The 25,331-nt window shown below is 42.0% G+C and overlaps 1 protein-coding gene across 9 annotated transcripts in view; it reads left to right on the top strand.

The window, feature by feature from the left end:
- The window catches only part of agap1 (ArfGAP with GTPase domain, ankyrin repeat and PH domain 1), a 187,092-nt gene that overhangs the window by 141,480 nt on the left and 20,281 nt on the right, over positions 1-25,331 (top strand). For 4 of the 9 annotated variants that reach the window (XM_076880498.1, XM_076880499.1, XM_004565581.6 and 1 more), the window contains 5 exons: positions 774-935; positions 9,061-9,138; positions 17,651-17,805; positions 18,373-18,463; positions 20,224-20,446. In XM_076880498.1, the coding sequence (XP_076736613.1) occupies positions 774-935; positions 9,061-9,138; positions 17,651-17,805; positions 18,373-18,463; positions 20,224-20,446 (709 nt within the window). The remainder of the gene's footprint in view (positions 1-773; positions 936-9,060; positions 9,139-17,650; positions 17,806-18,372; positions 18,464-20,223; positions 20,447-25,331) is intronic. The other 5 variants (XM_076880500.1, XM_024798595.2, XM_004565582.6 and 2 more) reach the window with 3 other exon arrangements.

Genomic DNA, 25,331 nt, shown 5'->3' with positions numbered 1-25,331 from the left:
CTACAAAGCCAGGTCCAGAGTCCAAAATTAGGCTCACAACTAACCCAGAAGTTATTAAAAATAGCAACCGCAAAAGCTTTTTTAGGGTACTCAAAAACGAAATCAGAAAACTTGTAAGTTCTTCCAAACCAGTACCAAACCAAATTTAAAATCATACCCAAACCTAAGTTAACCCAATGGAAAATTTATTTTGAAAGCAGTTTTAAACCAGTTTAAAAGAAAGTCCCAATAATCCCATTATGAAGTGTAAGAAATAAGTCTGGTGTAACATGAAGGAACCAAGACCCTGAGACTAATTTAGAGAACTGTGACAAGCCCTCGAAGATGTTAAAGGTTTAAAAAAACCAAAAAACGCTGAGGTCAAACCAAAATGAAACTAGTCAAAAACTTAATCCAGAACCAGCTTAAAACCTGTCCAAAGTTCTCAGCAGATAAAACAAGAAAGGCCACTTGTGTATTAAACTTACAACTATCTCAAATTATCTCTGAATGTTTTTCTCCACAACCATAAACTTCCCCTTTTAAGACACTGCAGAAAAAGATGGGTGCCTCGACCTATCCTCCACCCACCAAAAAGCTCTTTGGTCTTTAGAAAGCAAAACCCCCCAAGTAGTTCTGTTTAGTTATATTTGGCATCAGTCTACAGTAACAGTTATTTTACTGATGGGTAAAGATCCTGCAGTATTATAGTGAGAGAAGCCCATTGATCACTTGTGAGCAGTATGGCAACAGTGTAGAGTTCTATTTGTGATTTTATTTGGTTAAATTTGCAGACACAGGCCTGGGAGACTCCGTCTGCTCCAGTCCCAGCATCTCCAGCACCACCAGTCCAAAGATGGAGCCGCCGCCATCGCCGCACGCCAACCGCAAGAAGCACCGGCGGAAGAAGAGCACCAGTAACTTCAAAGCCGACGGCCTCTCTGGTACTGCGGAAGGTAACGCCATCTCCCCTCCCCCTCGCCTCGCACTTTCCCCGCCTAGTTCTTTAAAAACATACAAATGAAAACATCATCTTTAAAACTGACCCGACCTTTATTTTCTAGTTTTCAAATCTTAAATCCCACTATCTTTGTAAAGTTTGTGTATTGATGCTACACTCAACAAAAATATAAACGCAACACCTTTGTTACTGCTCCCATTCCCCATGGGATGGACGTAGAGACCTAAAATTCATTCCAGATACACAATATAACCATCCCTCCCAAACAGTGGTCACAAATCAGTCCAAATGTGTGGTAGTGGGCACATCTGCTATATTGAGATAATCCATCCCACCTCACAGGTGTGCCACATCAGGATGCTGATCTGACATCATGAGTAGTGCACAGGTGTACCTCAGACTGCCCACAACAAAAGGCCACCCTGGAATGTGCAGTTTTGTCTCACAGCAAAATGCCACAGATGCCACAAGCAATGAGGGAGCGTGCAATTGGCATGCTGACAGCAGGAATGTCAACCAGATCTGTCGCCCGTGCATTGAATGTTCATTTCTCAACCATAAGCCGTCTCCACAGGCGTTTCAGAGAATATGGCAGCACATCCAACCGGCCTCACAACCGCAGACCTCGTGTAACCACACCAGCCCAGGACCTCCACATCCAGCAGGTTCACCTCCAAGATCATCTGAGACCAGCCACCCAGACAGCTGCTGGAACGATTGGTTTGCACAACCAAACAATTTCTGCACAAACTGTCAGAAACCGTCTCAGGGACGCTCAACTGCATGCCCGTCGTCCTCATCGGGGTCTTGACCTGACTCCAGCTCGTCGCCGTAACAGACTTGTGTGGGCAAATGCTCACATTCGATGGCGTCTGGCACGTTGGAGAGGTGTGCGCTTCACGGATGAATCATGGTTCACATTGTTCAGGGCAGATGGCAGCTGAGAATGTCCCAGTTCTTGCATGGCCAGCATACTCACCGGACATGTCACCCATTGAGCATGTTCGGGATGTGCTTGACCGGCGTATACGACAGCGTGTACCAGTTCCCACGAATATCCAACAACCTCGCACAGCCATTGAAGTGGAGTGGACCAACATTCCACAGGCCACAATTGGCAATCTGATAGACTCCATGCGACGATGTGTTGCACTGCATGAGGCAAATGGTGGTCACACCAGATACTGACCGGTTCTGGGTCCCCAGACCCCCAATAGCGCAAAAAACTGCACATTCCAGGGTGGCCTTTTGTTGTGGGCAGTCTGAGGTACACCTGTGCACTACTCATGATGTCAGATCAGCATCCTGATGTGGCACACCTGTGAGGTGGGATGGATTATCTCAATATAGCAGATGTGCCCACTACCACACATTTGGACTGATTTGTGACCACTGTTTGGGAGGGATGGTTATATTGTGTATCTGGAATGAATTTTAGGTCTCTACGTCCATCCCATGGGGAATGGGAGCAGTAACAAAGGTGTTGCGTTTATATTTTTGTTGAGTGTATAAGAAAACCCTGAACCTTTGTTCATAGTGACATTAGTAGATTATTTGGGACCTAGGCTGGGAAACGCAGTCATGTGATTGTCTGAGATTTTCGACCTCCTCAATGAGGAAAGGATCTCTCCATCCTGTCATTCTCTCAGCCCTTCATCTCTTCACCCTGTTTGGTCTTCCTCTTCTCTGTAAAGTCTGTGGATCAATGAGTGTGTACATGCACAGCAGTAACTCCATATTAGTGAATCCAACAACAGCTGAAAAACCTGCTTTCATATTAATACTGCAGACATTAAACATGAAAAGCATTGTCTTTGGTAATAATTCAGCTGCAGATAACCTGATGAAGCTAAAGTTGATCAGAACAAATCTTAAAGACAGTTACAAAAAGCCAATTAGAGACCTGGTTACTAACTAATGGCTAATTTTGTATATGCTTCTATATATGCTTATATGACAGGTTGGCATCATTTAAGTGCATGGAGACATCCGCCATTTGGCGATCATTGTTGGACAGTTAGAGGAGCAATTCCTTATGAATGTTTGGACTTGGGTTAGATTTGATGTTGAAATTTGTTATTATGTTTAAAGATTTTTGATTTATTGTGGGGGGGGGGGGGGGGGGGGGGGGGGTTGTTTTTTCTTTTGTTTATAATAGTCTGTAGAACAACTGAATTAGCTTGAGTCCCATTCAGGGACCGTTCAGCAGTTGTAGCCACATGTGTTGCTATACACCTGTCAGTCAAAGTGGCATTGCACCTTTCAAACTTTAAGCCTTAATACAATTAAAACCGGTAAATTATTTTAAAAATTCACCATCCAGTTATTGTGAAGGAGGAATGTAGCCATAGAACCCCAAACAATTTTTGTAGCAGGCTGTAAACATGCTTAATTCTGCTGTGAACATGTGGACATCTTATAATGTGAGACTGATTCACTTTTGGAGGCGGCCTCAAGTGGACATTAGAGGAACTGCAGGTTTTTGTACTTTACTTTTAAGCCTTGGAGTTTGATTCTACTCTGAAACGAGCCCACTTTCTTTTTCTCACAGACTTTCTTTGTATACGTCAGTATCTGAAACTTGGGCCATGCTTAATATATATATTATATACTGTAGTATTATGTTCATGACAAGAAGAACAATAATACGTCTTCTTTATTGATCAAGGAAACTGAATGCAAGAAAACTCTAAAGTAAGCCTTTTACATTGTGGTTTAATGGGTTGTTGCTGATCGTTTCTGCTGAGAGACTGGATCCAATATTAATTTGTTTAGCAGCGTCATATCAAGTGTTTCACACTAAACACAGCAGAAGAAAATTCTTAGTATTAATAAAGTGGCTGGCGTAAAGGAAAAAAAAGAATAAAATATGGATTCATTCATGAATAAAAACCACAAATTAAACTTAAATATATACATTAGAAAGATCCGCTAAACATCAACCTGTGTGTTTCTTTCTGTTCTGTTTCTGCACCACACATCTATGACCTCCGCCCGCTGCTGTATCCTGATTGGCTGATTCCATCCTAAATTCCTCCTCAGTTTATCACCATTATTGATGTTTTTGTGATAATTATCGAGATCTTTTATCACACACACACACACAGTAGCTCGTTGAACAGATGTGGCGCAGCAGCAGATGGGTAATGTTCGTCCCTCCATCAGTGAGGTATCAAGCAGCTGACAGGACAAGTGGCTGTCTGAGTGACAGATTGACGCTGCATCTGCCTTCATCTCTGCTCATTTCCATCCCTTTATTTTCCTTTATTTCCTCACATCCACCCTCAATGCTTCCTTTTTCGTTTTCAGTCTCCCCTCCTGGTTCTTGTCCTCATTTCCATCTTCTCCTCTAATCTTGTTCCTCGTTGTTTTGTCTCATCTGTTTCATTCCTCCTTCACTCTGTTTTCCTTATGCTTTACTCCTCCTCCTCCTTTTTTCCCCCTCTGCAAGCGTTTTATTATCACTTCCTCTGACCGCCACTCGTTATCAGACGCTTCCCGACTCCCTCATCTCGCCCCCACATTAGTCAGCCAGAGAGGCTTAAGTGAAATATTATAAATAATCCAGTGTATTGAAATCTTTTATCAGCTGTGTCACTTTCATTATTCAATAAGCGATTAGTAACAGTCTTCCCAATTTAGCCATTAAGCACTGAGCGTGCTCAGCCGGCCGCTGGCTCACCGCCTGTCACGCCGGGCGGGCGGGTGAAGTATCTTCATGTCAGAGCGAGGCCTGGCGTAATTCATGAGGGGGAACCGCCCTCTGCGGCCGAGCTCCCCCAGGTAGGACCACACCAACACACACACTCGGAGATTCTCACCCTTAGTTTGCTGCACCAGTGGAAGTTCCTGGTGGTGATGGTGATACTTCTACCCACCAGTATCTTTTGTTTCAGATGGGGCTTTTTGTGACCTCTGGCCAGACTAATGTGCGTGACTTTTTAATGACTCACTGACCTGCAGCTCCACCGTATTCACCTGGATTTGGACTTCATGGCTCATGAGGATGTTTTACTACCGTTCTGATGCATTTCAGTTTTCTGTTTTGACCAGGTCTTGGTTTTATTGGTGTATTGACTGGGACTTGTCAGATTCATGAAGATGTTTTTTAAAGGTATTCTTGCGTATCATCTTTGGTGTACTTCTGGTTCATCCATTGATTCTGACTTCTGTCACGCTTACATTTGGACTAAACCCATGGGATAGGATGGGATAAACCCATGAATGGGTTTTGATTTTCACTTATCTTGATTTTTAAGGGCATTTTTTTAGTGTGTAGCATTTGATCTAGTTTAGTTTAATTAATGCATTCATAGTTTATTGGGTTAGGATTTATGATAGTTGTTTCAGTTTTCTGTTTTAACTTGGTCTTGGTTTTGTTGGTTTTATAGGTGTACTGACAAGGACTTACCAAGTTCACGTCGGTGTTTCTACTCTGATATTTTGGATTTTTGGATCAAACTACGACTTCTTTTGTGCCGTTCTTGCTCATTAGCAGTACTTTGTTTTGTTTTGTTCTTCACAATGCTTTTTTGATTCAGACTTGGTTTTGGCTTATTGTCTTTGGTAGAGTTCTTGTTCATCTATTGATTTTTTTATTTAATTTTTTTGGATATGTGGGGGGTTTTTTTGGTTTAGTTCTAGTTTGATTAGTTCAATTTAATGTGTTTCACCGGGGTTAATTGCGAATTACTTCTTTTAGCCTTCAGCTTTAAACATTCTTAGTTTTGTTAGTTCTATCCTTGGTTTGTCAAGTTTATAGGCATTTTTTGACTTATTTTGGTTTTAACTTTTATTCTGAAAATTTTAGCTCAAATGTAGCTCTTCATTTTTACTTGTGGTGGTCTTTGAGTTAGTTCTCTACATTATACATGCTTCCCTTAGGCATAGCACACATTTTCACTGCTATGCAGATGACACCCAACTCCTAGCCATGAAGTCAGATAACACACAGCAATTTGTTAAAATGCAAGAATGTCTTACATACATAAAGCTCCTCACACACAAGGTCTTGAATAATCAGGGCTCATCTTATCTTAATGACTTCATAGTACTGTGTGACCCCAATAGAGTGCTTCACTCTCACATTGCAGGCCTACTTGTTGTTCCTAGAGTATTTAAAAGTGTGGGGGGAATGGGAAAAGAATGGGAGGCAGAGCCTTCAGTTTTCAGGCCCCTCTTCTTTGGAACCAGCTTCCAGTTTGGATTCAGGAGACGCACACTATCTCTACTTTTAAATTAGGCTTAAAACTTTCCTTTTTGCTAAAGCATATAGTTAGGGTTTGATCAGGTGACCCTGAATCCTCCCTTAATTATGCTGTAATAGGTCTAGGCTTCTGGGGGATTCCTATGATGTGTGAAGTATTTCTTCTTCAGTCACCTTTTTCACTCAATATGTGTTTATACACCTCTCAGCATTTAATTATTAGTTATTATTAATCTCTGGCTCTCTTCCACACCATGTCTTTGACCAATCTTCTTCTCCTCACCCCCAACTGGTCATGGCAGTTGGCCATCCTCATAATGAGAGCATGAGTGGATCTGCAGCCTCGACACCGGGCTGCCATTTGAGCTTTGAAAGTTGACCTCAGTCTCTTTCGTTCAGCTTCAAAAGTTTGAAGCTGAATCTGTGGCCACATTCCTGAAGTTTAAGTTGAGAAACGGTGGCTTTGATTCCTCACACGGAAAGCTGCTCACAGCTGATGTTTAAGTTGTGTGCGCGCCTCTCAGATCACATTCGTGTGTGACGGTGTCTCAGCTGAAGAGCTTCACCTCATTGTTGTCAGGTGGTCGGTGCACCTGCAGCACGCCGCTCTCTGACTGCTTCATCAAGGCCTTGAATTCCTTTAAAGTCACAGCTTAATCAGGAAGGTGGGCTCCGCCCTCCGTCACAGGTCAAATAGGGTCAGAGAGGGTCAAACAGAAGGGAAACAAAGAGGGCCTCTGTGGAGGAAAGACCAGGTGGTCCTGCAGTTACCTGTCAGTCACTTTGTTTTAGTCTCTCTCCCTCTGACACAAGTTTATATAGTTTACACAAACATGTTCTTGTGTTGTAAAGCACTTTGTGATTTTTTTTTTTTTATCTGTGAAAAGCGCTATATAAATAAATTTTACTTTACTTACTTATGTTTAAGCTTTTTCAGACAGGTTGGTGAGAAACATTTACAAGATTTTTTAAATGAGACGCACAAAATACAAAGACTATCGTCAGTGCTGGATAGACCTGCTGATGTTTTAACGTTTTCTCCAGTATACAACATGAAGAGTAACAAACTGTTCAAATAAACTTCAAAGCGTTCAAAGATCAAATTAAACATCGACATAGCCTGTACACTCACTACAGCTATAGCCTGTACATACTTATACTATATTCATAACATACCTTCATACCGTGTACATTATAACATCAGAAAGTGAGAAAATGAGGAAAAAGAAAGCAACAAGCTTTCACAAACTTCCACTAATGTACGATTTTTGATATCAGCGAGCTCCAGAGAAACTCTTGCTCCTGGTTCCTCCTTAGATCCCTGATCCCTGAGGAGATGATCCAGCAGGCTACACAACATGGTTTAAACCATGAGTCGACTTAGAGGCAAATAATATCTGAGTTAGACTGAGAGGAAAAACACTTCACGTCCCCCTGCTTTGAAAAAAAGCTCATACTGGAGTAACAGGCTGGATATTCATGTAGGTGGAGTGTAGTGACAGTTTTAACTGAGTCCCATCACTTTGTGGTGTCTTATATCATGAAGCTGCTTCTGCCTCTTGATTCATTTTTTAGCTTTTGTTTTTTATCTCAGATCCATGACTCTGGTCTCTGCTTCAGCCTCTCTGCTCGCGCTCTCGGGGCTCCAACCTGTGACCTTTTTAACACCACCCTGATTCATTCCATCCGTCACTCGCCTCGCCTCCTGTGGCAGATCGAGGAAAACAAAGCGGACTAACATTAAAGTGTCAGCCGCGGCTGTATTTCATCCTCTGCAAATGTTGCTTTGGTGGCAAATGCTCGCAGTAGCCCCAGGGGGGAGTGAATATTACAGAGTTTGCAGAGGTCAAAGGTCACAGAGCTCAAACCTGTGGAAGAATCAGAGCTACAAAGGAGCTACAGAAGTTCAGCGTTTTTATCGTCCCATCATTTGTTGGCACTTAGGTTTGATTTAATGCTTAAAAAAATCACATTATCACAGTTTCGACCATATTTTTTGAAGAATGTTGCCTTTATATTCTGCTAAAGGTGATTAATTAAAATAATTAATCATATCTATGAAATAAGAGATTATACTGAAAACTGTCTAATGCAATTTCAAAGTTTAAGTTGACTTTTGTTTTATTCTATCCAACCAGCAGCTCACAATTCTAAAAAGGAAATAAAAGTTCAAACCTTACACATCACACACTGATATTTCGCTCTAAATTGCCCGCAAATAAGTTTTCTTACTTTCTTGGTTATCTTTTAATGTGAAAATCTCGAGGAAGTGTTGAGTTGTAGCTCAACAGCAGGTTTTTTTGAGGCTCTTGTTGTTTGACTTTCAGTGGGTTTAAAGTGTCATGAATATTTTTAGTTTGGTTATTTTTTTATCAGATAAATGTGAGCAGAAACTTTTTGATTGACATCTTTAGATTTTTTCCAAGTTCTATTTTTTTATTTGTAGTGGATTAAAGATGTACTTTGTTGATCTTTCACGGACTTCCATCCCTTCATTGTGCTTATTGGCTCCTCCCACTTCAGCACCGAGCCACACCCCCTCCATAGCATCCTCTGCACTGCTGGTTTTGACACCTGTCTCTCTCTTTCTCTCCCTCTTCCCCTTTACTGTCTATGTCTTATATTTGTTGTCTCATTCCTAAAATCTGGCCTCACCTCTCCTTTGGTCCTGCATGTTTCATTCCTCATTCATTCCTCTTCTCTTGTCCCTTGTCTCCTTTGTTCCTGTTCGGATCGCCTGTTATCTCTTCTTCATTCCTCTATCATACCCGCTTGACCTGCTTTTGTTATTCCTTCATTCCTTCTTCAATCTTCCTTTGGGTCCCCATTCGATCTTCCTTCATACCCACATTATTCCTGTTTCCTTCCTCGCTGCCGTCTTTTCTCTCTCTCTTCCTGCCGTCGGGGGATGCAGCCAAACGTAAAGCTTGGAAACTAAATCGCGTCTCTAGCCTTCGCAGCATTTACACCAACAGTCTGCAGAACTCAGAAGGTAAAAAAAAAAAACTGCTGTGGTGGGACGGACAGACCCCCAACTGACCTCCACCCTGACCCTCCCACCACTGCAGGGTTGGAGTCCCCTGTGCTGGAGATTTGTGCTTTTGATTCCAGGAATGAATGAGTTGGTGATTTGCAGAAAAAGATGATGAAACTGGGTTTAAGTCACTTACATGTTTAAGCAAGAAGCACTGAGACACTTTTATAACATGAAGGCTAATTCTTTAATGAATCATCAACTTCGATCAAAGAGGGAAAATTAGTTATTAGTGATATTTATAGTATTAGTAGTATAATATATAGTAATATTAAATTATACACCTTTTTTTCTTTTTTTACCAAAATTGAGGTCAGTACAGAGTTTAACACTCATCATGGACCATAACTTGAAAGTGAGCTGCTAGCTGAGCTGTAAACTGAACATGGATTGGTTACTTCTGAAAAAAAAGAAAAACTGAAAAAACCCTGATATAGTTTTAAAAGAAACTAAATATGTTGCTGTAAATTTTATGGATTTATGACTCACATAGTCAGTTTTAAGGTATTTTTGCAGTCAGTATGGGATGTTTGCCCGACTTGGACTCATAGTTAACCTTCCCGTCCACTTTATATCCATGTACAACATGTTGGAATTGCCATTTTAAATCTTTTTCACCACCTCATATGTCTTAATCAATGTGAGAGTAATGCAGTATTGTCCATGGGGAAAAAAAATATTTCTCTAACTTTATAAACCACACAGGGATATTTTCATCCTGCAGTTTGGATGTGTTTCACCTCTAAAGAGTTCTTAGAGTCTTTTTGCTGCAAATCATCCAGTCAGTTCTTTCTCGGTGTGTCCATCTGTGTTTGGTCCAGTGGAGAAAGCATCTGTCTTTCCCTTCCCCTGTATTTCTTTGCCCCACCTGCCTCACCTGTGAGGACACAGCCAACCAAACACCCCCACCCTGGAAGCATGGGCTGTACAGGTGATGATACACCACAATGTGATGTGCGTTTTGTGCGATAGTGTTCCAGAGCATCTTCTGGTGTGATTTCCTCCTTCATGAAGTATGTGCTGTGGTTCGGTTCCTCTCCGTCTTCTGCTCAAGAGCAAAAAAAATAAAAACACAGAGCCACATATTTCTTTCTCTGAGCGACTTCTGAACAATCGGCTGCAATATTTTCCAGGTTATTAATGTTGTAAAAGGCTGCGAATAATATGGGGAGTAATGACCTGTGTCGCAAAGCAATACTGTGTGCGGTGACATTTAAGGCTTTTAATTTGTGTTTCCCGAGGCCCCCTTTTGTCTCCCTCACGCCTCCCCTCTCATTGCACCTCCCGTCCTCCACTCTCAAACACACATACACCTCCCGCTGAGCCTCAACACCTCACACCCCGGATGGATGATAGGCTTGTATGCATGTCCTGCCCCCCACCCCCACCAACCCACCCTCTGCCAATCCCCACCTCCTCCCCCTCTTCCTGCCACCATTCCTCCCTGCGTCTTGTAAATGCTGTATATTTGGTTTGTTCTTTTCTGCCGTTAAAGGTTGCCAGTGTCAGAGTTCACAAATTGCCTCGGCACCACCTCTCTCTGCGCGAATGTCACCCACAGTAGCCGAGAGCGGTGGCAGTAATTACCCGCACAGTGCGGCGTGGTCGGCGTCCGAGTTTGTGTGTGTTTGTGCTCTCGTGCATACATTTAGACACACGCAGCAGCGAATGGAGAAAGAAAAACACAGGCCGAACAAGGCAAGAAAAGAAATCAGGGGGAGTTTTTTGAAGATTTCCTCAGAGGATTTAAAATCTCTTTTTATAGCTTAAAGTCACATTTTGTTTCATTTCCAATCTGAATGAGCAAATTAAACTGTCAAGACAAAGACACGATTTTCTAGAAAGTTCTTCAAAAAATAAGCTTGATTGTTTTCGCCTTCAAAGTTTGGGGTTTAAAGTAACTTTGACAGCTAAATGGTCCTTAAATTAGTTAGAAAAATGAGAAATTACCCAATCCAATGTGCTTGGAAGATCCAGTATGATCTTGGAGGTTTATTTTAATCACGTACAGCAGTGTTACCCATGAACGTGCGATGAAAGAGCTTTAGTTATTTTTAGTGAAATGAACTACTACTGTAAAAAGTCTGAAATAAAGTTGAGGAAAGTAAATTCTTAAAAATTGTTTCCACATGCAGCAGTTACTCATCAACACGATCATCACGTATGTGAATCTGGCATTTTCTTACTTTTAGCTCCGTATTTGGTCTCCTCCACTTCCTGAGGAAAATATCTGGCCTTTTATCTGCAACATGCTGCATGTTCTGCGACAGCTTTGGACATATTTTGTTCCTGATTTGTTTTTAGACACTTAGCATTATTTTTGTGAAGATTTATCAACTTTACTTGTCTCTTTTTACACTTTCTAGTCATACAGTGGTCTCTCGTTTATCGCGATAATAAGTGAAATAAGTGAAATCTGCAAAGTAGCCAACTTTATTTTTTATAATTATTATAGATGTATAAGGCTGTAAAACCCCTCACTACACACTTTATACACTTTTCTCAGTCAGGCATGAACATTTTCACACTTTTCTCTGTTGTCTAAACACTCTCAAAGTTTAAAACTTGTAGAAAAATAAGTCCAGTATTATAGAATGAAACCAAAGGCACCTGCAGGTGATGGCGTTTCGTCGAAATTCTTGTGTTTGTTGGGGAGAAAACTTACAAACGCACAGTACAGCACTTCAGAGTCACACTGCTAGCGATCGAGATTGATGTAAATTTGACAAGCTGAACGCATTCTGTACTGTACAGGAGGCACGACACAAGATTGATTGACGTTGGTCTACAGCCTATCAGGACGCAGAACACAATGCGCTGTTTAAAAAAAAAAAAAAAAACATGCAAAATTGCACCAAAAAAATTCAACAAAACAGAGAGGCCGTGAAAGGTGAGCCGCGTTGTAGCGAGGGACCACTGTATTGCTTGCATCTTTTTGTGTTAATTTTTTGGACATTTTGTTATTTTTATGACACTTAAGTAATATTACATATTTATTAACATTTACTAACACTAACAGCAATTTCTTTGTATTTTACAGCAATTTTAGTTGTAGTTCAGAGATTTTTTCCAATTTATGTTGTCATTTTATTCCTATTGCTTTTTTTCATAATTTTCTAAAATATTTCTCAGGGAGTTCATTCCAAACTAATATAAAATAATGTTATTATTTTATTGATATTTTCTTATATTTTTAAAACTTGTTATATTTTCTCCTTTTTTAGAAGACAATGTGAACATTGAACACTTTTATTATCCTCTGCCCCTCGGCCCGTTTGCAAATTGAAGCTGCACATTCTCAGCATTAATTAAGCTTCATTAATGTTAAAGGTAATTAATTTTAGTCCTTGCACTTACATTTTACTTCTAGCTCCTCACCCTGGATATAAAGCAGCTAAAAGCTCCACGTTTCATATTTGACCTATTGAATATAGTTTCCATTTCTAGTTTCTATCATAATATAATCCAGTGAATATCTTTTGGTCTCCACCTCTGTTTCTTTTAGCTGTTGGCTGCTCAGAGAACTGAAACTATGAGCTAAAAGAGACTAAAAAGCTCCACAGAGTAATTTTTCTACCATGCTTTAAGATTAGTGTTGCTGCTGAGGTCCAGGCAGGGGTTTCATAGTAAAAGTGGGTGGTGGGAGTGGTTCTTTTCCCCCCTGATTTTATTCATTAGCGGGCTTAGTGCGCTGGGTCAGCATGCAGCATTTAAATCCAGAAACACCGTTTAATTTACGCTGCAGAGAGGCAGAGCCTTTCTGGATTGTTGGTTTCCATAATTGTCAAGCAGCCTCCACCCCTCCCCTTCCCCCTGAAAACAGAGAATCATGGGAATTTAATTATGATGGGATTCTGGCTCTTGACCCTGCAGGGCTGAGGCGGTGCTTGATGGGTGAGCCGTCATTTAGAACGAAGAGGCACCCGGTGTTCACCCAGGAGCTCCGAACACACTCCCTCCCTGCATTATGTACAGTTTGCCCTTCATCAGACACACGTTCATACGCAGAGCTTCGACTTCCTCTGGTCTGAAGATAGTTTGATGATGGTAGCACCCGCTCTGAAGTCACGCAGTGTCCCCGTAAATCATGAAGGACAGCAACAGATGCTCCTAAAATAAAACTCATGTTTTTATGCAATCAAGTTAATAATCAAAGGTCAATAAGCTCCAGGCTATGAATCAGGATCGAGCACTGTGTGAAACTCTGGATGTTTTTCTATGTTTTTGGAGGTTTAATTTAGTTTAAGTGAAATTATTATAAGTGCTTTATCTTCAATATTTCTCGTGATAATCTGGGGCCCTTTTTCTATTTTTTTCCTGCTTTTTGGGACAATTCTTCTTCTTAGACACCAAAATAAATGTTTTCCATAAAATGTATTTATATTAATGTATCGTTTAAAGAAAAGTAAAAAAGGTTGGTTTTTTTGACACCTTTTTCTGTCATTTTGTTTTTAAATTCTTTAAATTTTTTTATTTTTCCAATTTTTTGTATTTTAAAAAAACTTTTTTTAAATATATTTTTTAGAAATATTAGTTTGACCAGTGTTTTCTTCCTCTTTGTATATCATTTTACAGATTTTGTTTATTAATGGTTATTAATATAAAGTAACTGGAATTTTTTGTCTAGCTTTCTTCAGATTTTATTTATATTTTTCAAACAAGTTTTCAGACATTTGTGGGGTGAATTTTTCTTTCCTTTAGCTGCTTTTTGAACATTTTATTATTCTCAACTCATTTTCAGTTTGGACCTGCAGGTTTTAATTAGGCTTCATTAATGTTAATGTTGATTAATTCGGTCGCTTCCTCTAAAAACTTATTTCTGGATCCTTTCCCAAAAACATCACCTGGAAAAAAGCAGCTTGAAGCTCCACTTTGGTAAAAATGTCCAGCTTTTTTCCACTGTGAGAAAACCTTTTATTAAATATTTTCCTTTACAGTTTGTCCCTCTCGTTTCACTGCTTTCATGAGAAAAGTTCAGTCTCATCATTGTTTCTCTGAATCTCTGCGCTCAGCGGCTGGTTTACTGCACAGATCGGTTTAACCTTGATCCGTTAGCCGGCCCTTGTAAACAGTAGTTTTAATTAACGTGAGCTCATCCGACTCGGGCCGTCAGCTGCCTGCAGCAGCTCACAGATGAAAACGATCCTCGGTTATCTCTAGTAGAGAAACTTTGGAGAGCAAAGGTGTTTTCAATCTCTTCATCTGGAAGTGCGGGGCTTCCTCAGCCCGCCGTTCGCCTCGGGGCGCTTCCTTCCATCCTTACCTTCCGTCCTTCCTCTCCTCGGACAAGGCCATTGATTATCCAGAGCAGAGCCGGAGGGGAGCTTCGGCTCTGCTGCTCTGAGACGATCCCAATTAGCCAAATGACTGGAGTTGAGGAGGAGCAAATGGTTGTTCCCTGGCGGGCCGGCCGTGACCGCTCTCCGACTGATTAAACCCCTCATCATCATCATCTTCTTCTTCTGCTGCCGCCGCTCGTCATGAACGGCTGCTTCCAGAAACCCTCGCCCGTGTTGTGAGTGATTACCGAGCTCACTGCTGAGATTTTGTCTGAGCCCGACGCCGCGCAGGTTTGGATGGAGGAAAGCATTTCCGGGTCACACCAGCAGAGACGGTGGAATCCTGGGAATTATCAGGCACGCTGGAGGCCATCCTTTGATTAAGTGATTACCCGGTGTCGCCTCCTCTTCCCTGCTGATCGGGGTTAATTGTAAACAGAAGCTGCTTGTAGTCTGATCTGCTGTGGTGATGATACTCAGCCCCCCTCCCATCCCGTCTGTGCGCCCTAACAGTTTCCAAATGTGGCTGACATGTCAACGAACAAATGTGAACATCTGTGGCGAGGCATGGAAGCAGTCGTACAGAAACACAGAGGATTTTCAGCTCCACGAGGTTTACTCAGAAATCCAATCAAATTTTACAGGGAGTGCAGAATTATTAGGCAAGTTGTATTTTTGAGGAATAATTTTATTATTGAACAACAACCATGTTCTCAATGAACCCAAAAAACTCATGAATATCAAAGCTGAATGTTTTTGGAAGTAGTTTTTAGTTTGTTTTTAGTTTTAGCTATTTTAGGGGGATATCTGTGTGTGCAGGTGACTATTACTGTGCATAATTATTAGGCAACTTAACAAAAAACAAATATATACCCATTTCAATTATTTATTTTTACCAGTGAAACCAATATAACATCTCCACATTCACAAATATACATTTCTGATATTCAAAAACAAAACAAAAACAAATCAGCGACCAATATAGCCACCTTTCTTTGCAAGGACACTCAAAAGCCTGCCATCCATGGATTCTGTCAGTGTTTTGATCTGTTCACCATCAACATTGCGTGCAGCAGCAACCACAGCCTCCCAGACACTGTTCAGAGAGGTGTACCGTTTTCCCTCCTTGTAAATCTCACATTTGATGATGGACCACAGGTTCTCAATGGGGTTCAGATCAGGTGAACAAGGAGGCCATGTCATTAGTTTTTCTTCTTTTATACCCTTTCTTGCCAGCCACGCTGTGGAGTACTTGGACGCGTGTGATGGAGCATTGTCCTGCATGGAAATCATGTTTTTCTTGAAGGATGCAGACTTCTTCCTGTACCACTGCTTGAAGAAGGTGTCTTCCAGAAACTGGCAGTAGGACTGGGAGTTGAGCTTGACTCCATCCTCAACCCAAAAAGGCCCCACAAGCTCATCTTTGATGATACCAGCCCAAACCAGTACTCCACCTCCACCTTGCTGGCATCTGAGTCGGACTGGAGCTCTCTGCCCTTTACCAATCCAGCCACGGGCCCATCCATCTGGCCCATCAAGACTCACTCTCATTTCATCAGTCCATAAAACCTTAGAAAAACCAGTGTGGAGATATTTCTTGGCCCAGTCTTGACGTTTCAGCTTGTGTGTCTTGTTCAGTGGTGGTCGTCTTTCAGCCTTTCTTACCTTGGCCATGTCTCTGAGTATTGCACACCTTGTGCTTTTGGGCACTCCAGTGATGTTGCAGCTCTGAAATATGGCCAAACTGGTGGCAAGTGGCATCTTGGCAGCTGCACGCTTGACTTTTCTCAGTTCATGGGCAGTTATTTTGCGCCTTGGTTTTTCCACACGCTTCTTGCGACCCTGTTGACTATTTTGAATGAAACGCTTGATTGTTCGATGATCACGCTTCAGAAGCTTTGCAATTTTGAGACTGCTGCATCCCTCTGCAAGATATCTCACTATTTTTGACTTTTCTGAGCCTGTCAAGTCCTTCTTTTGACCCATTTTGCCAAAGGGAAGGACGTTGCCTAATAATTATGCACACCTGATATAGGGTGTTGATGTCATTAGACCACACCCCTTCTCATTACAGAGATGCACATCACCTAATATGCTTAATTGGTAGTAGGCTTTCGAGCCTATACAGCTTGGAGTAAGACAACATGCATGAAGAGGATGATGTGGACAAAATACTCATTTGCCTAATAATTCTGCACTCCCTGTAACGCCGAGCTCCCATTACTGACTTTTCTAACGGTTTCTACTCACCTCATCATAAGAGATCTGAGGAAGACTCCAGCATGCAGCTGGAAGCTCACCTCATGAGTCATCTGAAGTTTGAAAAAAGCTTTGAAGAGCTAAAAAGTGGATCTTTTAGTCTTTGAACTCAAGAATTAATTCATGTTTATTTAACAGGAAGTGAAAATTGGTGAAGGTTTTCAAATCTAGTCTGAATATCCTGTTTATTCTAACAGTCGATACGTATTGATGTGGCTCAGTCTGTTAGCTCAGTTACTGTTTTAAAGATCAGCTGGAGAGGTCTGTTGGTTACTGCTCATTTCTGGTATTTTATGTAGTTTAGCTGTAATTTCTTTTCTAATTTTGTGACATTTTTTGAGGTTTTTATACATTTTATTGCAGTAAATCCCATTAGAACTGTCTCAGTGTGGAGACTTTATTTGAATTTACTAAAATGTGATTTTGAGTGAACGGTCCCATTGATGTGTGACTCTGCAGACATGTTGTCAAACCTCGCTGGTGCTGCTTTAAAAAGTGTCCTCGACCCTGAATCCACACAACAGGCTCGCACATACTTGATGTAATTGGCTCCTGATTGTCCCATTAACCTCTGAGGGGGTTCTGTGTAACAGATCCATATGCACCCCCCCCCCTCCAGCTGGCCCTGATTGTAATGACTGGCCTCTCCTGCTGACATGTCTGCAGAGAAGAGGGCAGGATGGTCCAGGGACCCTTAATTTGGGTGATATCCTGGCTACAGGGGGCGGGGTCATGTAGGTCAGTAGAACAGGTGTCCTGTCAAACAACGTGAGAGAGAGTTGGTCGTTACAGCCCTCAGCTGAGCATCCACACGTTGTTCTTATTTTTAAATTCTGCTTGGCGACTGTTTGATGACGAAGCTTTTGAATCAAAATGGTCAGAGTAAGGTCAGGATGTGTTTTCATCTCTCCCTCTCTCTCTCTCTCTGACAGAACAAGAGGAGAACTTTGAGTTCACCATCGTGTCGCTGACGGGGCAGACGTGGCACTTTGAAGCCACTTCCTACGAGGAGCGAGATGCCTGGGTTCAGGTCATCGAGAGCCAGATCCTGGCGAGTCTGCAGTCATGCGAGAGCAGCAAGAACAAGGTGAGCCGAGTTCTCCTGGAGCCTTTCAGTCTCTTCATCGCACCATTTTCACATTTGTCCACATCAGGACCAACAAACATGCGAAATCGCCCTTTAATGCACACAAACACACACACGCGCGTTCACTCACATAATTAGAAAATAGCAATTACTGTAGCTCACATTGAGCCTCAGCATTGCCATTTTCCACCTGCAGCAGGCGGCTGCGTCTCATTCGAGGCCTGATGTGTTTACGCCTCAGGCTCTCAGCCTTTTTATTGCCCTCCCACCCAAAAAGAAAGAAGAAGAAAAAAGACGCCGGCCCCCCCTCCCTTCACCAATTCCATTTGTGTATCGTGTTGTTCCTTCACTCTCCGACATTGATGCTCATAACCCAAAACAGCAGCGACTCACATATGCTCAGTGTTTTAAACATTTTTAGCCTAATTGAGAGACAGCGCTGTCAAGAACACAAGAGGTTGATCAGTGTTTAAATCCTATTTTTTTTCTCCCTCAAACTGTAAAGTAAACATTTAGTCAAGAAAAGACGTGAGCCAGAACTGTTTTTTTTCTTCTTCTTTGTTTCAGTCTCGTCTGACAAGCCAGACAGAGGCGATGGCTCTGCAGTCGATCCGAAGCATTCGAGGGAACGGTCGCTGTGCCGACTGCGACACACCGAGTGAGTACAAACCACCCACAGTGTCAACAAAACCTTCACTAACACAACCATTACCCTTCAGTTTACTTCCTAAAAATAAACCATCAGACAGGTCAAGAAAGATGATTCTTAGGGTTCACGCAAGAATGCCTTCTGAGTATCTTCTTAATGGTCAGAGTTAAACTAGACTGAAAGGATTAATTATGTGTAAATGTGACACCATCCAAGAATGGGTCCAGTTATTTCAAGGAGTTGCATAATTTAAGTCCAATTCCTGAAACTCCGTCCATCCTTTAGGTTGTTGTGCAGGATGTTCAGCCTCTCACTGTCCAACTTAGGCTATGTTCACACTGCAGGTCTTAATGCTCAATTCCGATTTTTTGATCAAATCCAATTTTTTCTGTCTGCTTGTTCACACTACAAATAAAATGTGACAGCAAACGCGCTCTAGTGTGAACGCTCAAAGCGGCACGCATGCGCAAAAAAAAGACGTCACACACAACGCACTCTGTTTAGACCCAAACCAAACAGTGTTATTTGAATGATGGCCGTTAATATAAAGACTTGTTTCGGACTTTACGTTTCCCAATTTTGCTTTAAGTTATAAAGTTATTTTGTTATTTACATATGGCCTAATAATTATCCTTATTGCTGTTTTAGAGAGGAGCGGTGCTTCAAAGGATAGTTGCTGATTTCTGTCAGAATCTGCAACTATCTATGTACTATGTACTTATACAGTACAAATAAAATGTTCACGTTTCTCCAACGTTGTCTTCCCAACACTTTCACTAACATCTACACGGGATGACCAGGAAGCGTTCACGATGTCTTCTCCGGTGCTGATAATTGGCGTCTGTCTTGTGTCACTGACATAAAAGACGGATTTAATGCGACATGACCGTTCAAACAGCAGTCGCTTTCTAAAACATCAGATATGTATCGGATTCAGTACCACAAATGAAAGTGACCCAGATCGGATTTGAAAATATCGGATTTGTGCCGTTCACACTGTCATACCATGATCGGATATGGGTCGCATAGGGTCAAAAAAGTCGGATTTGATGCGCTTTTGCCTGCAGTGTGAACGTAGCCTTAGAGATGCAATCTCTCCCAGCAAGCAGGCCAATATTGTGAGCTTTTCTCAGATCATAATTCTTACAAATGCTCTTTTTGCCCATTTTTGAGACAATAGGAAGGAAGAATACAGTAATGCCTACATTCTTTCTTTATCACGTCACATTTAAACCGAAACCAAAAGAAAGAACTTAAGATATAAAATGACGGAGGTCATTTCCAGTTTTGTCCATTTGTTCCCGAATTAGATTTTTTTCGGATTTCAGTTATTGATTACAGACCAAGAAGGTCTGTAATGATGACCAAGGTCTAAAATTCTTCTAGCCTTGTTAGCCACCTTCTACCTACAAATAAAGAGCAATGATTGTCCGGTGCTGGCTTTTACCAACTGTTTAAATTTCATGTCTTGATCTTCCTCTGTAAACACAGTTTAAATAGCACTTTGAATCACCTTGTTGTTGAATTGTGCTATACAAATAAACTTGCCTTGCCTTGCCTTGCCTAAATAGATAAACTTCCTCATTGACCTTTAAAATAAAGGTTGTTTATCCAGAATTCTTACTTTTTAGGAACTCTTTTAATAATCTTTGTTTGTTATAACATATTTACATACATATTTATATACATAAACAATTAAACCGAAGTTCTTTTTTTTTTTCCCCAAAAAGAGTATATTGTCTTTAATAGAGTGAACTTGTCTCCTTCAGACCCGGACTGGGCAAGTCTGAATCTTGGGGCCCTGATCTGCATTGAGTGCTCGGGAATCCACAGGAACCTGGGCACTCACCTGTCCAGGGTTCGCTCTCTAGACCTGGATGAGTGGCCGCTGGAGCTCATCAAGGTGATGTCGGCCATTGGCAACGAGCTGGCCAACAGCGTGTGGGAGGCCAACGCTCAGGGACGCCTTAAACCTGGACCGGACGCCAGCAGGTAGGAAATGTAGAAAACATCTAAGGAAAAGAGTTTGGCTCCACTGGGAAGTTTGAATTGGAAGTGTAGTCTGAAGGAATGACGAGGTTCTAAAGATGACTGTGGTTGTTTCTGGTGCAGCAGGAAGTGACAGGATTACATCGAAGCTACAGGGAATAATTTCTCATAATCTCTCATCTCTCAGGTCAGGGCAGCAGTCCTGACGTTGCTTATTGGTTGGAAGTACTACTGTTTTTAAATAAATAGTGAATAGACGAGGACCCAGACATGAGCCTTGTGGAACGCCATTTCTAAAACTGTCTCCAAGAGAGAAGACATTCAGCAAAAACTTTACTTCCTATAAAGTGAGTCATTGTTGTGCTAGATCTTAGATCTCATTTTTTGTATATTGAAAGTTGGATATCAGTGCAGTGCTGCCAGCTGCAGGCAGGGAGCAGTGTTTCAGTGTGTGGCTCAGCAGGGTTCACACTGAGTGTGTTGATATTGACAGAAATGTCACACAATAAAAAGCCCACCTCTGTGTGTGCACTGTCTTGTAGACTACAGGGGATAGTAACAAATCGGTGAACTTCAGCGTGACGTTGGTGTTGATCAGCATGTACCTGCATGTTTGTTTGTGTGTGTGTGTGTGCGTGCATGCTGTGTAATTATCGGATGCTGCAGCCCTGGGAAGCCAGCAGCCATCATAACAAATTAGAGCTGACTGCCATCCGCATGAAGATCGACTTCCCCGTCCTCCCCCCCTCCACTCGCCCCCCTGACGCTCATTAGTCAACAGAAGCACTTTATAATTACTCCCCTCCAACACACACTGATGCACACTCACTTATATATACACAAACATTTTTACCCTACATGCACCGAGACAAAACAAATACATGTAAACAAATGAATATTACAAGCAGTGTTCCTTTAGTGAGTCCAGCTATCCGAAATATATTCAACATGCCAACTCAAGCAGCACAACAACTGTATGAAAACTGTACACACAGCTATACTTTCTGCTGTGCTTTTTTGAGATTTAGTGCTTGTGTCACTTATTACTCGTCCTCTTAACAAAGGTTTAAATGTGTCAGACTTAATTGTATTAATTTCAGAGAAAATATAAATTCCTGATCGTGGACCCATCATCGTAATCAATTAAACATACGTTGAGCTGAAACTGCAATGCAATCACAGTAACAAAATTTACAAAGTCCTTCATATTTTCAGCTAACAGAGAAACTTGAAGGATTTTATTCTTGATTACATTTATGCTTAACTAGTTGATGGTTTGGGGGTTTTTTCTGCTAAAAACAAAAGCAGACAAAAATATTCATGCAAGATCTTCACAGCCTAGTAATAAGACTTGAATCTCAGGTTAGTGTGCATGAGAAATCAAATTTTCAGTATAAAAACAATGTAAATGTACTCACAATAATTTTTAAATAACTACATTAAAGCCAAATTAATATCAGTAAGAATTAAAGTGATGCGAGTGAATACAGCACTTAAAAATATGTATACAATAAATCAAAATCCAGGTTAAAGTTGGACATAAAAACACAAGGAGATGCCTACAGTCAATATATTTGAGTTCAGCTTTACGACTGTATCTGCTTAGCTGAATACACACAACACAAAAACACACACACTCACTCACACTGAGCGATCCTTGGATATCGACGTGCCATTAGCCCTCCTCCATCAGGGCACTAATGCTTTTATTGTTGCTCATGTTCCTATTTATTTATGAATCTGAAGCATGTTTCCCCCTGAAGAGATTAGAGGAGGAGGTCAATATTATCTCAATTAACCCGCGACGCTCCACTGCAGCTCCATCTCTCTCCTCCCCTCTCTCCCCCATCGCTGTCCTGTCGATAGTATTTATCAGTCCATTCCTTAAGTGGCTCGCTGTTTGTCGTTTCCCCTCCATAAATCCTGGTTTTCTTTCTATCTTTACTCCTCCTTCTCTGATTTTTCCATCGTTTCTCCACCTCTGACTGCTATTTTTTACCCTGTGACTTCTACACCTTCTGTGACTGGCTTTTTTTAGTCCTGCATTTCACCTCTAAGATTACACAAAGGCTATTTTAACCCTCCCGATGTTAAAGCTGGAAACCTGTTTTGTTCTGGGCACTCAAAAATTACTCAAGATTTAATTATTAACCCTCTAGTAAGACATTCACCTAATAATTGTTTATTTTCCTATTGTATTGTACTATTAGTCTAAACAAAATAAGCAAATGAAAAGACACTTTTTCTAAATTATAAGTCTGGGTGTTGTGTGAAATTTTTACACTGATAGTGGCTACTATAAGGTTGTTTAACAGCATCTGTGTTTCCAAATCCACACCTGAATTTTTCTTAAATTTTCTCACAGGTTTTTTTAAACTTATGTGTATAACAGGATGTAGTTGAAGTGCTAAAATGCTGCCTTTGTCCCTCATCATAGTAGTATTTATCCATGGAGGGGTCTCTCACACGTTCCCTGAGACACAGTGGGAGGAAGGCGTGGAGCTTTTATGACAGCTTTATGGAGTGCCAGTGACGGTCTATGAAATGATATGTAGAAGCTGTGTCACCGAGGTTGCATTCACTCAACGCCTACTGCTCCTCTGAAATTACAAACCATCGCTGGGGTTACAGGCATGTAACTGCTGATAAATACAAACCAATACAGTCGCACTAAAAACACAAAACTTGTGTGGAGGGGGTTAAAAAACATCATATGCTATGCTAACCATCAAAGATATTTTCTTAGCCTTCAAGAGAGTATCAGCTGCATATAAATATAGTAGAAATTGATAATTACCTTGATTTGTCAAAGGGTGGTCTTGCTGGAGCCACTTAACATTATGTTTTATTCCTCTGGGCACCCATTTAGGTAAAATTTTTAACTGTTAGATTTAAATAGAAGTCCACAATAACATGGGGGAGAAGCTATTGAGAACTGGTACATATTTGCCTTCTCAGATCACACGATTCTGGCACAACTTCACTTCATGGAGAAGAGCAAGCATGTAAAAATCCTGAAATTCTAACATTTGTGCTATGAAGAACAACTTCATTGCTTGACCAACATGTCCTGTCCTGTAGCCTTCGAAGGAAGAGTCGATCAGATTAATGAAATGTTGTAGTTAAACTGTGTAACTTCAGAAAATAGTGTAAATGTGGCCAGATTTGAGTTACACTCAAAAGTAAATAAACCTAAAATCGACATGAGGATGAGGAGTTGTGGAGCCCCACTCTGCTGTTGACATATTTACCATTTTTGGTATGGAAATGCATCTACTTACATCATTTAGTGGCTTAACGTCCTCTTGCATTGTGCACTAAATTACTGCAAATATGTGAAAACATCATCCAAATCATAAATCTCTCCACATTCAACAAGAACCGTGACTAAAACCTGTGTAAAAGAAGAGGAATTGGTTGAGGAACAAGACAAGGCCGGCAGAGGCTTTGTCCAGGCAGCAGGAGGGATGGGAGGGAGAGTAAGGGAAGAGGAGGTTGGGAGGGGTGGCTGATAGATGGAAAAATGCCCTCCCCTCGTGGTCTCTCAAGTGAGTAATAGAGGCCGAAATTTCATTTTGCAAGTGGCTGATTTAATGATCCAAAGGGTAATTAATGGCCTGATTATCTTAATGTTAAATATGGCCAGCAGCAATTACGCTGACCTCCTGTCTGTCAAGGTCTGGCCCCCCACTCTCGCCTCCCAATTAGGTCCTGTTTGGAGGTTTGGTGGGGGGGGTGGAGAGAAGGAGGAAGAGTGAGAATTAGAGGAAAGGAAAGGAATGGACGGAAGAAAGAGGAAGCGTGTAGAATGGCAGAACAAGAGGGAGGTACAACGAAAGGTGAGGGGAAGATAGGTAGAAAACAAAGAGGAGGCAGAAATTTGGAGGGAAAAAAGAAGTGATGCTGGGCGGAGGTTGGATGGATGAGAAGAGGAGGCGCATTAGTATGACCGTCAGTATTAAACTCCTCCATTTTTTTTCTCTCCTCCCCTCCTCTGTCAACTCCCCCGGTGGACCGGAGGGAGGAATTATGTTCGGAGAGATCGCGCCTCACCTCCGTGGCGTCGCCCCCCCATCCAATGAGATATGTGACAGGGCCGAGCCCCGCCATCTCCAGCTGTTGTCATCATCTCTTTATCTTCCCCGGTTCGTCCTCCTCCCCGCGCGTCTGCCCACAGCGACGGCTGGTCCAGGTCTCATTAACATCAGCGAGTCGCGGTGAGGATGAGGAGCGAGTACTGTCGCTGCTAATCGTTTTAGGGCTGGAGCTCATCGCGCCGAATGCAAGGTCTTGCCACGCCTGCTCAGCGCTGCAATGCTTCACAGTGAGGGGAGATACTTGTTGACGTGCGTCGCTCGCAGTGGCAAAGAAGGGAACAGGGCAGGTTGGGTACAGTGTGGATGAACACCAACTGTGCCAGCTCTGCTGCGCCAGAGGGATCCTGTTAGAAGTATTTATTTTCTTGCTGCTCACAAACCACAAAAAGGCTCCGTTGTCCTCTAAACGTTCCCATTAACCTCTGGCTGCCCCGCGGTCAGCCGTCATCACCTCAGCTGGCGTGGTCGCCCGGTGCCACGGCCCAGCTGAGGCCACCGCTGAAGGGGCTGCTAAGTTTGGGCTCTCTGCCCATCCCGGAGCACCCACAGGGGCCTCGCAGGCTCCGTCGACACTGCTGCCGCAACACCCCGAGTCTCCGGTTCTCGGCGCCGCAGCTCATTGTTTTAATTACGTGTCAAGTGGCGCATCAACACCAGCACCTTAGGCCTGCTCGGGCTCAGCGTGTTAGCAGGCCTGAGCGGACAGCAAGTGACAGCACCGCTAATCCAAGCTCCTGGCCACTGGACTGGGAAGGTGATTGCTGGCAACATGGTTGGCGGCTCCCTCCCTC

The sequence above is a fragment of the Maylandia zebra genome, linkage group LG23, assembly GCF_041146795.1.
Source record: "Maylandia zebra isolate NMK-2024a linkage group LG23, Mzebra_GT3a, whole genome shotgun sequence".
NCBI classification, from domain to species: Eukaryota; Metazoa; Chordata; class Actinopteri; order Cichliformes; family Cichlidae; genus Maylandia; species Maylandia zebra.
Note: the sequence above shows the minus strand (reverse complement) of the source record. Positions and strands in the feature narration are given on the sequence as shown.